At 40.1% G+C, this 12,946-nt stretch overlaps 1 protein-coding gene across 5 annotated transcripts; it reads right to left on the bottom strand.

Annotated features, from left to right (window-relative positions):
• On the bottom strand, positions 1–9,716 carry LOC128732680 (phosphoribosyl pyrophosphate synthase-associated protein 2). 5 transcript variants are annotated; one of them, XM_053826351.1, is made up of 7 exons: positions 9,562–9,716; positions 8,318–8,437; positions 1,509–1,628; positions 1,161–1,449; positions 819–1,094; positions 605–751; positions 1–542 (listed from the first exon to the last, which is right to left on the bottom strand). In XM_053826351.1, the coding sequence occupies exons 2-7, from the start codon at positions 8,392–8,394 to the stop codon at positions 384–386; spliced, it is 1,068 nt and encodes a 355-aa protein (XP_053682326.1). In that variant the 5' UTR covers positions 8,395–8,437; positions 9,562–9,716; the 3' UTR covers positions 1–383. The 5 variants fall into 5 exon arrangements, with proteins under 5 accessions (XP_053682326.1, XP_053682074.1, XP_053682164.1 ...); XM_053826099.1 differs by having other exon boundaries at positions 9,566–9,716; XM_053826189.1 differs by having other exon boundaries at positions 8,318–8,432; positions 9,566–9,716.
• Between the last annotated feature and the right edge of the window lie 3,230 nt (positions 9,717–12,946).

Below are 12,946 nucleotides of genomic sequence, written 5' to 3'. Positions count from 1 at the left end.
TTTCGTACATGTTTATTACATATGCCTAAGCTAAAATTTATAAAATTTTGGACATGTATAAACTTTCTAGCCATGCAGTTCCGTTGTTTGTTGTGTTTGTTGAACGGAAATAACAAATTTCATACTGTTGGAAATATTGATGGTATTGAAAACGAAAAACATTTTTAAATGACTTTAGTAAAATAATAGTGACAGTGAGATACTAAATGGTTCCGATGTTTCGTGTATAGGGATTACCAAAACAATCCTTTACAAATACTGGATTCACAAAGAATGCAAGAAAGTATTTTATCCTGTCGGACGATTTAGCAAAGCAGCAGTGATATATTCCAAGCTTGTTTAGCTTCGTAGGAAGGTGAGGCCCATTGATATCGCCGACGTCATTAATCCTCCAGCGTAACATTCTTAAACAGGTACGACATAGACTCTTTGTTGTGAATGCGACGGATGGCTTCCGCCAGCAGGACACTGATATCGACGGTTTTAATTTTGTGGCACTGCATTTTTTGGATCTCGTGTGGAACCGTATTGGTAACGACGACCTGCCCAACAAGTTCATAACCATTTTAGTATGTACTCAGTAACAGTTAAGCAAATAAATTACCTCATCGATTGGAGAATCTTCGATCAACCTGGGAGCATCCTGACTGAGCAGTCCATGCGTAGCCATAACATAGATCTTGTAGGCTCCTCTCTCCTTCAACACCTCAGCAGCCGCAACGAACGATTGGACGTCATCGATCAAATCATCCTGAAAGCACATTGCAATGTCCACTTAATCCTCCCCAAATTTAAAACTTATTTCAAACCCATCTTACCACCATGATCGCAATTCGCCCGCCTACATCTCCAACCACATTTATCGGTGGTTTCTCCTTAGCTGGATGTACCGGTACACCACCGGAAACGTCCATCGTGCGAGATTTGGGCAGTGTTGGGGGCGAATTTCGTCCATCAACCTCGTCCGTTTCGGATTCCTTCTGTTCTCCGTGGATAACGGCGATTCCCAGCCGCAAACGCTCAGCGTACGACGTTGCCTTCTTGGCGGAGCCCGGGTTACGCGCGACGATTACCGAGTTGCGATAGTCGGGAATCTGAAATAACGGCGTGACTATTTAAAACCAAAGGCCCTTGCTAGCTATACCAAGAAACCGACTCACACTTTCCTGAATGTACTGCAACAGGAAGGGGGAAGCCCGCAGGTTGTCCACCGGGCAGTCGAAGAAACCTTGTATTTCCTTCTGGTGCAGATCCATCGTGATGATGTGCGTTAGCCCCGAGGTGCACATCATTCGGGCCAGCAGCTTCGAGACGATGCAACCCCGTTTGCGCATTTTGCACTGCTTCGAATACGGAAGGTACGGAATCACACCGACGATGGACTTAGCCGACGAGGTTTTGCAGGCGTACGCCATGATCAGCAGTTCCATTATGTTGTTGTTGACATCTCTGGCGAGAGAAAATTTCATTTGTAAAAATTGCATAGAGCAACGGTGTTTTGCACTTACTTAGTTCCGGTTTGAATGATATAGATATCCTTGCCACGAACGGAGTCGCCAATCTCGACCATGGTTTCTCGATTCGTTTTATGGTAGACTGAACAACCACCATTTTTCACTCCCAAGCGGCTGTTAACAGAAAAAAAAGTAAAGCAAATAATCAGTGTTTGAGTATAGAATTAAGCATATCTTATTCTGGAGTTTTTCGAGGTTCTGACACTATCCCCAGCTCTAAACAGTCGCGTCAGTTTGTCTGGAAAACCATGTTCGTGCATTATCTTTGCACACCGCTGGTCATGACTTGACATGACTTTATCGTATGCGGCTTTGAAATCAATAAAGATGTGATGCGTGGGTACGTTGTACTCCCGACATTAGTCAGGGCAAGATTTGTCGGATGGTAAAACTTTGGTTCGTAGTGGCGCGAACCCCCATGACGTCCGCCTGATAATTTCCTACGGAACATTGTGCTATCGGTGACAGCCGGTTCTTAGGCGGTGTTTCCAGCGGTATACTACCACAGTTGCAGCAGTTAAACTGATCGCCCTTTTTGCAGATAGAACAAACCACTCCTGCAATCCATTTCTTTGGTAGTTTTCTTTCAACCAGATTTGAAATATAGGCCAGAATTGAAAAGGAGGCACAGATTATTTACATAGACCATATCAGATTAGCTGATAGACCATATAACCGAGATCCGGGTGCTCCCCAGGTGAAATTTCGGTGACGCTACTTGAGAAACGTGCCAATATTTCGACGCCAGCGAGATAGCGTATTCTTGTGCGGTCTATTTGCTCACATACTCCAAGAACGGAACTGTGGGCAGTCTGATCGATGCTAAATGAACGGTCGCTCCGTTGAGACCATGGTCCATTCCTAGATTGGAACTGCAGGGATGTGTACTAGGCATAAGATGGGCGACATTCTTCTTAGAGCAGCTCGAAATTCCTGTATCCACGGTTCACTGCTGGGCAGATTGCAGTACAGCACTGGCTTGGATGAAGTCTGATCCACAACTTTCACTAGTGTCCGCACAAAGTGCAATTTCATACCACCGGGAGCATCACACATAAGCGGAGTATGGGAACGCTTAGTACATTCTGTCAAAACGGCTTTGGGTGACGCACATGTCGATGAAAAACTAGACGATGAAGAGTTGCAGACATAGGTCATGGAAACTAATGATATGGTAAATACAAGGCCTCTGACGTATATACCTGTCGAGTTGGAAGAGGCAGAAGCGTTTAAAACAAACCACTTCCTGATGCTGTGCACGAATGGGATAAAAAGATCTGACGAAAAAGAGTAGACGGAAGTCCTAGAATAATTCAACGAACTGATCCTTCGAAAGATACTCGAAAGATCATTAGACGTCATTCAACGCCAACTAGAGGTATATTGGCAACACTGTCTAACCGAATATCTTCCTATAATTCGTCGACAGGAAAAAAATAGGATTCCACAGGGCGTTCGCGATACGCACTTAAACTTTATATCTAACTCATCTAAAATTACTCAGATTTGAAGCAACATTTACAACTCATATACGCAACAAAATTTTAAGTATTCAAGTGTCTCGTTTTCAACTCTAGCTGTGCCGACACCCAGTGTAGAGCCGTTGCTAGCATTTCTCAGCCATGTCTATAAAGCTCTGTCGGTAGGCAAGCGGCCTTGTTGGTCTTCAGCTACCCGATTTCTCATTTGACTTCTTGAAGATCAGGTGCTGGGGTATTGCTATCTTCCATAGGCGCTCTTAGGTTAACTTCCGTTCCGTTGATATACGGTTGACAATGTTAAATGCACATATACTTCGACTAGGTGGCGGTTAGAGTCACTCCGTAGGGAACGTGTGTTCGTGATGTTAGAGAAGAATCAGTCTTCTATAAGAACGAGATTAAACTGGTTCATAGTACCTTGGTTAGTTGGTCTTCAGATGGTTTTGTGAATATTTTTGCATGGGAAAAAGGTGCTTCGGATCACTAGGCATCGGGAAGCTGCGAAGTTTATACATCGTTGGCTGTTATCGTTCGTGTTGTACAAGCTGTTTGGTCCTATCACCGGTCTATACATTTATTCCCTACCGACCTGGGCGTTCATATCCCCGATGACGATCTTGATGTTCCGTCGCCTGTAGCCTCGCGTAGAATGCCGATCTATTGATGGACTTAGTTTTATGACTCTTTTTGCCTCCCTGGATGGATCCGTGCCATTCCAATCTAACTCTATCATGGACGTTTTCCATGTTCTTAATTCGGTACTCAGACCACGCTCCGGGATTCCACAAAATGGTTCCGGACCCATGAAATTCTATTTTCTAAGAGAAAGATTGCATTCCCACTCAAGCTTTGATTTACATGTAAAAGCTTTAAACAGATATTCACACATTCAATAATGGCGTGAGTTTGTGCTTGAAATACTGTTTGACTGTGGCCCATAGGTATAGCTTTACTGACTCCAGGGCCAAATACCCCAGCTCCAGTATTTTCACCCATCTTCGACCCATCGGTACAGGCCACAACAGAACCTGGCCGCAAGCTTTGTCCACCAGACTCCCAAACATAGCGGCTTGATTCAACCACTTTGAAGATAACGTCATAATTTATCTTCGTTGTCATCCAATCTTCAATTGTAGTAACATCAGTGTTTAGCCTAAAACCTTTAAGGATCCTGAAATGTTCTGTCAGATCACCACCGTCTAAAATATTTTGAATTGAAGGGCACTTTTTGCAAATCTATTGCTTCACAAATTGGTGCCTGGGTAGCATGTTAAGAAGGACATCCAAAGCAACTCCAGTTATCCAGTTATTGATATGCAGGCAAGCCTCTGCAGCAGTGATGCCAGGTTTTGCTGAAGAAAAATCCGTAGTTTTACTATCTGTGTTTTAATTACAGAGAAAAGGATTATAAATTATGAAACTTAATCAAATTTTAAATCAAACTTTTGGTTTAAATGAAAATTTGGCCGACATTTGTTCTTCATATAAAGTGTTTCTCAGTTTTGCTAAAAAGTAACATTTTTTATCGCATAAGTATTCTTGATTGCATTTGAAACCAACTAATACTTTTTTGAATCGACTTAGTTTATGATACCTACATTTCAAATTTCCTCTATATTAATCAAGAACGCATACACATGACTTTTGTCATTCGCCTTTAGGCTTTATTTTTCCAAATTCTTAAATTTTTCGTTGTTTGGTTATTTTGTATTTTGTCTTCAATTTTTCGTTTTATTTTGTTTTGCTAAGTGTACTCCGTCAACTTTTGCGCCGTTATTGTCATCTTCTTGTCGTTTTTTGTTTATTTTAATGTGAGCTGTGTGACAGCTTGGGTCATTCGTGTTTTCTGTGGGATAGTAATTTGAACCCAAGTCCACGGCGTGAGAGATGTGAATGCTAACCACTACACCGTGTTAACCCCTCGTTTTGTTTGTTTCCTTTTAACGTTTGTTGGTCGTTTTTTTAACATCTGGTATTCTTTTTGTCTCTTTCAAGTGATTTGGTCATTGCTTTTTGTGGCGTTTTTGGTTTGACGGCATCGTCATTAGTGTCTTTTTTAGCACAGCTTGTCACTGTTTTCACTGTTGACTTTTATTTGTTTCTCCAACACCTTTAGCCAAAGGCTACATCTTTTTACAGTCTTTTCGTCGTTTTGTATGGCATTTTCGGCATTTTTGTCGCTGTTTTTTACGTTTTTTGGCGTCTTTGAACCGTATTTTAGTCGTCTTTCAACTTTTCGCCTAATTGTCTTCACTTCTTCGTCATATCTATTCGCAGGCATTTCACTGCCTGTTCGTCGATCGTTCTTTCATCGTCTTTTCGCTACCTTGCATTGCCTGTTTGTTATATTATCGTTGCTTTTTCGGAACCATTTAGTAGACTTTTTGTAATCTCTTTACTGCCCTTTCTCCGTATTCGTCATCTCATTGTCATTTCTCTGTTACATTTTTATCGTCTTTTTATGGTCTTTTTGCCATTTTTCCATCGTATTTTCGTTTTATGACATTTTACCGCCTTATCTTCGTTTTCATTGTCATCTTTCTATCATCTGTCGTCCTGTTGGTTTCGAAGACTACAAAATGTTTGTAATTTTCTTGTCTTTTCGTTATTCTTTCGACGTCTTTTTGATGACGTACATTCGCCATCTTTTCGTAGTCTTTTTTGCATGTTTTATCGACTGTTTGACAGTTTTTAAATATCTTTTTCCCATTTTTTGTCGTATTTTTTGTTGCAGTTTTTTGTCGTCTTTTTATCGCATTTTTGCCATCTTTTCAGCACAGTTCCATTGACTTCTTTACACATTTTCGTCAACATTCCGCTGTCTTTTGCCGGCTTATCGTTGTCTTTTCTATTTATTTTAGTCAACTTTTCATCGCTTTCTGAGCCCTCTTGAGCAAATAACGGAAAACGACGGAGATTTTTTTGTCGCGTAAAAAGAGCATATTGAACATTAATGCATATGGAACAATGATTCCGTCTACTTGATTAAAAAGAACAACCTTATTCGCTTGTTTTTGAAGTTCTATCGCACTACAGAAATCATATTACAGAACTGCCAAAATGTGAGAAAAACTAAAAATGAAAATATTTAGCCATTTTGCCACACTCCAACAAGGAAAATATCAGTATTATTGTAAATATCTGTCGCCAAAGCAAAAACTGCGTTTTTATTGACAGCATAACAACAATAAAGCAAATCTTCCATTTTAAAAACACTTCACGTTAAAAAAAGTATTCTATTCGCCTCTTATCTTTCTCTCAGAAACAATAAAGTTGTGCTTTTCAGGATTTTATTCATTGCATGTAGCGTACGCGTACTTTTTGTCACTAAATGAAACTTTCTATCTTTTCCACAAAGTTAATGAAAATCCGTAGATTTCAGCACTTGATCCGTAGTACGTAGAAAATTCCTAAATCCGTAGAACTACGGATAAATCCGTAACATCACTGATGTGCACATGGTTTTCTTCAATTTTTCGACTTTTTTCTACGGGCAATCTTCACTTTCTTTGGTGAATCTGTGTGGTTACTTGTTCGGGTGAAAGGAACCTAGGCTATCTTGGCAAAGTCCCTAATCTCAAAGCAATTTTTCTTTTTCTTGCATAATCTTTATTCTTTTTTTCATTGTTACACCATTTTACGACAGATTTTGTGAGCGATTTGTCGTGACTCTGAATACCCTCAGAGGATTTTATGAGGCAAAGTTTTCGAGCTGTAACAACTATGCTTCATGCTAATTTTGCAAGTGTCAACTAGATACTATATTTATAAAATGTAAATAACTCGTTCAAATTAGTTTAGATGAGCGATATTAAGAGCCACATGGATTCATAGGAGCAATAAATTTACTACTTAGTCTCGTCGTCAAAAAAGCGTTTTTTACTACTGTAAATCATATTAATATGTAGTTTGAAAAAACAACACGAATCGCGACTGTACCAAAATAGACGCAAAATTAAATAGCCGGCAAGTTTAGTAGAACACAATGTCGCTTGCAACAGCACAAAAAGTATTGAGGTGTCTAGAGGTTCACGTAGGACTACGAATCCGGGTACATTTCGACTATGCTTGACAATTTGAAAATATTTGTTACGCAAATTTATAATTTACTGTATTGTAATAAATGTCCTAAAACTATGTAAAGATTTAAAACTAAGTAACTGACGCAAAGTAGCAAATAAAACATTTAAAACTATTCTCGGATAAGAGCGTCGCTGATTTTCCTTGCTTTGAGAATTGCTACGTCACGTAACATGCACAAATATTTCCTTACGTGTAAGGCAACATTTCCGAACAAATTCTTGCAGTACCTATATGGATACAATCTGGCAACAGGAAAGAATGACCGCTCACTTTTCTATGATGTTTCACTTTCAGGACATTGGACTAGATTCAATGTTTAAAACTCAACTCGGTTGGAAAAAGGGGATGGTTTCATACTTTGACGAAATTTTTTACTTTCAGGACATCAAATTGGACTAGGTTAAATGTTTAAACGATAACATCGGTAAAAGAAGAGGGGTGATTTTGCACTCTGGCGTACTTCCCAAGCACAGATATCAAATTGGCATGGGTTTAAACGTCGTAAAGAATCTTCGACCTGTTGAGACGGAGAGTTTCTGTCACTTTTGTGCAAAAAAACACGTTCAAACTTTGATGTCTTTTCCAACCAATCAGGATGCGAGGATTTCTAGTCGGACAATGCTTCATTATTTTCAATTTTTCATTAGTGTACACTTACGCATTAATAACGTTTTTCATTTGGGCTAACGCTTAGAAGATGTTCCGATCGATTGGTGCAAAAATATTGAAAACCGATCGGGAAACCGCTAAGCTATTAGCGTTCATAACCTGACCACTTTTCGAGATTTTTTGGAATTACACCCTATCTAGCCAAACCTTGCCGTAAGACGTAGTACTACGTCAAAGGCAAACAAATCTTCTCTGTAAGTTTTGTGACCTTCAAAACCGCACTGCAACCGAGCCGTGTAATTGTTTTATCGATAACAGATTGCAACGCGAGAGAGTGCACCGCTGATGACGACACAATGCAGGCTTCTATCTTTTTAGGAAGTCTTAACCTTAACTTTTAATTAGGAAATCTAGATTTCCTAATTGCTCTATTTGTTAGAATAAACTATATTTTGTCCACAGTTTTCGATTATTCGATTACCGATTTAACGCTGACAGTTACTTCACCTAATGCTTTGCTATTCGGTTAGTTGAATTAATCGAACGATTAACGGACACCGTTAGCACTAGGTTTGATGGCTTGAGCCCAAACATTCCACTAAGAGTTAGTGTCAATTAACAACCACTTACTTGGCAATTTGGTTCGCCAGATCCGGGTGCGAGTTCCCATTGATGATAACAACATCCGAGGTAGCCGGTGCGTCCATGCTGTCCAATTTCGATATTTTGGCCGGTCGAAAACCTCCTACTCTGAAAACGAAACAAACCACATGAACGATGTTCGGCGATTGACTGTTGGCTTGATTTGCACAACAGAACAGAAAAATGACAAAACAGCAACAACCAACAACAACAGCTAACGTTTGGTTGGCTACACGATGTCAGAGAAAATGCAAATAACGAGCGAACGAACGAACGATAAACAAACCAGGGATGAACGAAGGAAGGGAAGAGCAAGGCTTAATCAGGAGAAGCAAGATTGACATGCAAATATTGGCAGCAGCGAAGCAAGGTTAAATGATTAATTCCTTTACAATCATTATCGGCAGCAGGCCAGCAGCGGCGGCGGCAGCAGCAGCGACAACAGCATAACAATCTTCAAACAAAACTTTAGGAAAGAAAAAGTCGAATGAACGAAGAAAAATAAAAATATGATTTGAGAATTACTTATTGCGGTTCAGAAGCATCGTACTTTTGCACTTCGTCGATTTCCAAGAGGGATTCTACTTATATAATTTGGACGCCTACTTAGCAGCACAGTCGGGCTGGTTTCTTTACTGAAAAGGAAGCACTACACAGAGAACTACGGACGAGATGGTCGGATACTTATCCAGAGGTTACTACGACGAAAAAAAAATGGAAAGTGTGATGTTTACTCAAAGCCTGCTGAACGTGAACGTACAGAACGTGCGATTTGCGGGAATGATAGCCGGGGAGGATAAGAATTATGACCACGGTTGCCAGTATGCCAGATAAATCTGGATTTTGCCAGATTTTTGAATGCGCGCCAGACAAACAGACAAAGCTCCAAATCTCCCAGATATTTGGCAATGTGCCAGATTTTTGCCAGATTTCCGATCCACTGTCTTGCAAAAAGGTCATCACTTCTAATTTTGGAAATTTTGCATCTACAGCGAGCAAAACGAGCAAGATTTTTTCAGGAAAACGCCTCCCTATCGGACTAATTGACCACCAGATTTTTGCCAGACACTTTTATTCGTGTTCTCCAGATTTTCGGGAAAACCTGTTGGCAACCTTGATTATGACAGTCAGACACACTTTGACACTTTTGCCGCTAGAGGGACGCACTCGGGCAATATTGCGTGCTAATTGGAAGGGGAAAGAGAAAAAAAACAAAAACCAAAAAATGGTACCCACACTACTGGTACAGGCACAGGCAGAGTTTCTGAATTGCCAGTTTCCAACACGAAGGAGTTTCAAGAAACTCGATCGTTTTCTTTCCGAACGATGCTGTACTGCGATCACACTGAACTAACACACTGCTGCACCCAAGACAAGATGCATGCACGAACGACGACGACTAACTAATTCGACGATGACTGAAATACACGAATGAATGAGAATGAGGTAGAGTCAGATGATGTTCGTACGATAACAGAGTCCGTGATTGATAATGTCAGACGTTTGGGTAAGCGTCTTGCTGACGTTTCTTCCGAACAAACGCTTCCATGGGTTCAAACCAGAGCGAGTTTTCTTTGTGGGTTTGTATCCCTGGTTTGCAGCGTTTGTTGTCGGAGTTGCAAAAGGATATTCAACAAGGTTCTTCCTTTTTCGTGAAAAAGGAGTTTGATTGTCACGATGACTCTCACACGTACAACGTTATAAATATGGATTAATTTTCACTTTCTTTTTTGTTCCTTTTGAGCTTAATTGGCAACATCATATCATCATAGAACATTATCCTTTCGAAAAGGTTGTAGGAAGCCAACTTAAACACAAGGCGAATCGTTTCAGGCAGTGAAGTTAAGCAGCACGCTGGATGCGGTTGGTCCTAGGGCTTGGGGAAAGTTGAACAACCGTAGAGTGTCGTTTTGATTTACTACAAATGGCCGTGGAAATGGCTGCGAAAGAGTTAGCGCCTTAATACGATTTCTTAACTACTTTTAATTGGTGGATTGGTGGTGCATGAACGATAATTGATTTTCATGGATAATGGACTCCATATAAATGGAAATAATCTAGTGTTTAAAACATGCCTGCAAACATAATTCTCCACTCACCACGAAAATCAAAGAAAGAAAGTTACTTACACTATTACGCTTCAAATTTATCTAACCACTTTAGCACAGTTATCTTCCGTAAACCCTTTTCATAAACTTCCTGACGTGCATTCGAGGCACGACAGCTCCCTCGGGCATCGGGCAGATTTTTATTTGCGCAGTGTGTTACCTTTGCGTAACCTTTCCGTTCTTCCGGTTTGGGAGTAAATAAAAATCGCATTCGTTGTCGGCGTTGTCTGTCGGTCTGTCGGGATCCCTGGCCGATGACGATGGCAATGGACAATCCAAAGGTGAAGAAATTGTTGAAGGATGCAGATCACGTACGGAAAAACCTTTTTGTTTGGACGCTCTGCCTGCCTGCAGTCGAGGGTGGTTAATATATGGCCATCCTCGGGGGAGCCAATTTTGATGATTGATTCGTTGATTTAACCGGTAGTTGAGGGGCCGCTGTTACCGGTTAAGTTATACATAGTATGACAGTTTTAGGTAATTTAAAAAGGTATTTTTCACGTAAAAGGTAATAGACGATGACGATGCTTTGTGAAAAATAAATAGGAATAAGTAGTGTGAAGACTTTTTCTAAGTATTCCAGTTTTCCGTGAAGTAAACAAGTCGCAATAAAATATCACTCCAGTAATAACTTCTCGGAAACCAAATAACGTATTGGAACAATTTTTATTTTGGTTTGTTGGTAAATATTTGAAGAAGTTAAATGTACATATTAATGAAAGCTACGCTGGACGGAGTGATGTGCTACGGGTGTGCTTCGGGGGCACCCTCGCGTACAGGGCTTGAAAAGGGATCGCAAGTTGAATGTGACTGCGTGAATGCGTACGCTTTCCGCATTCAACTTGCGCTTTTTGAACGATCATTTGACTGTTTTTTGAATCCAGTCAATCTGCCGCGTGCGTTTCTGCCTAGGTAACCAATAAGCATTTGCAATGCAATTTAAATGCAAGCCAATAAGCATTTAAGTTGCATTAAATGCTACTTAAATGCTATTTTGGCAAAATATGCGGCTAATTTACTGCTATCACTCTTATAGTGCTGACGTTGCTTATTTGCAGCTAGTTACTGACAAGAAGAATCTAAATACAATTGTGGATGCCAATTTACAACAGCTATGCAGCCAAAAGGCTAATAAACAGCAACCTGCAGTATAAAACGCCAGGGATGCTAATAAACGATTGATTTACTGCTTATACTAATGCTTATTGTTTACTTGGGTTGTTTTTAGAAAAAAGTGACCGTACAGACCTTCACACTTTTTTCCTCCTTTTCTGTTCCGTCTTCTCTCTATTTATGTTGCTTTCACTCCTTTACTCTCGTTTTTAAATGATGCCCCTTCACGCTATGTCCGAAGGCATTTATTATTTAACTTTCATGCACTTCAGATTTCTCTTCACAGGATGTTAGTATTGGTCAAAACAATTAATTTAGAGATGGTCTTAAAATATTCTATCATGGATTTTTTTTACAAAATTCCATTTTCAAGGTTATATAGGAGTCATTCCTTCTCAAGTGATCATATTCATTGTAATCGACCATCTTCGATTTCAACCAAACCACCTCCGACTTCAACCAAATTTGGTATAATTGCTCATTCCGACCCCACATTCATTTCCTTTAAGCTTCGTACGGGTTGAATAATCTCTCTTGCAGTGACGCTTCTCCATTTTTCTTAGATTATCAAAAAAACTCATTTTTCATTGCATGTCACTGCAAGGGAAGTTGATAAATCCGTACAAAACATTAGGAAATTGGATGTGGGGTCGGAATGAGCAATTTTACCAAATTTGGTTGAAGTCGGAGCTGGTCGATTACAACGGACATGATCACTTGAGAGCGAATCCCCTATCTAACCTTTAATACTGAATTTTGCAAAACCCCAAGATAGAATATTTTAAGACCTTTTGGAATTTATTTGTTTTGGGGTATGAAATGGGGAAGGCAATTAAGGAGCGTCCAATATAGCTCTAGCTATCCCAAGCCCCTACTTAGCGCCTCCACGTGGCCATACCACGACGGCCAAGCTAGGAGGTGCGATGCTGGGTGGTTCCCGGCTGCCTGGTCTCAAAACCGCGGGTTTGGGCAGACGACGGAGCCACACGGCCTAGCTAATAGGTAAGCCCAATAAGTTATTTTAATTATTTTTTTCGCTTTAGCTTATGAAGCATCTCCTGCTATATAGTAAAAACTCTGGCCAAAACGAGTCTTAATACTGCACATGGATACCAGAATGAAAAATTAAATTAACTATTAAAAGCACTTATGAAACCTCAAAGGACGCTACTCTATTCCATACGAAGGACTGCTGGTGAGGTTGTTCCAATATTTTTACCATATATACAACACTTCATCTTAATATTATATTATTAACAGTATTATTATTGATGTCATAAATGTGGAAGGCTGGATGATGGAGTGGATTGCCAACTTGAATCCTTAAGGTCTGAAGCAAATATGGCACTTCTCAATTCAAAACAAACAAATCATCACGTGGGTTGAAGTTGGTACA

Source organism: Sabethes cyaneus, chromosome 1, assembly GCF_943734655.1.
Source record: "Sabethes cyaneus chromosome 1, idSabCyanKW18_F2, whole genome shotgun sequence".
NCBI classification, from domain to species: Eukaryota; Metazoa; Arthropoda; class Insecta; order Diptera; family Culicidae; genus Sabethes; species Sabethes cyaneus.
This window is presented reverse-complemented; position numbering and strand designations above follow the sequence as displayed.

Bases quoted from the DNA above. Each gene is read 5' to 3' on its own strand.
- LOC128732680 (XM_053826018.1), bottom strand. From the start codon at position 8,874: ATGCTTCTGAACCGCAATAA. The intron at 8,438-8,854 runs GTAATTCTCAAA...TTTCGTTTTCAG, and splicing joins ATGCTTCTGAACCGCAATAA to AGTAGGAGGTTTTCGACCGG. The intron at 1,450-1,508 runs GTAAGTGCAAAA...TTCTCTCGCCAG, and splicing joins ATCATTCAAACCGGAACTAA to AGATGTCAACAACAACATAA.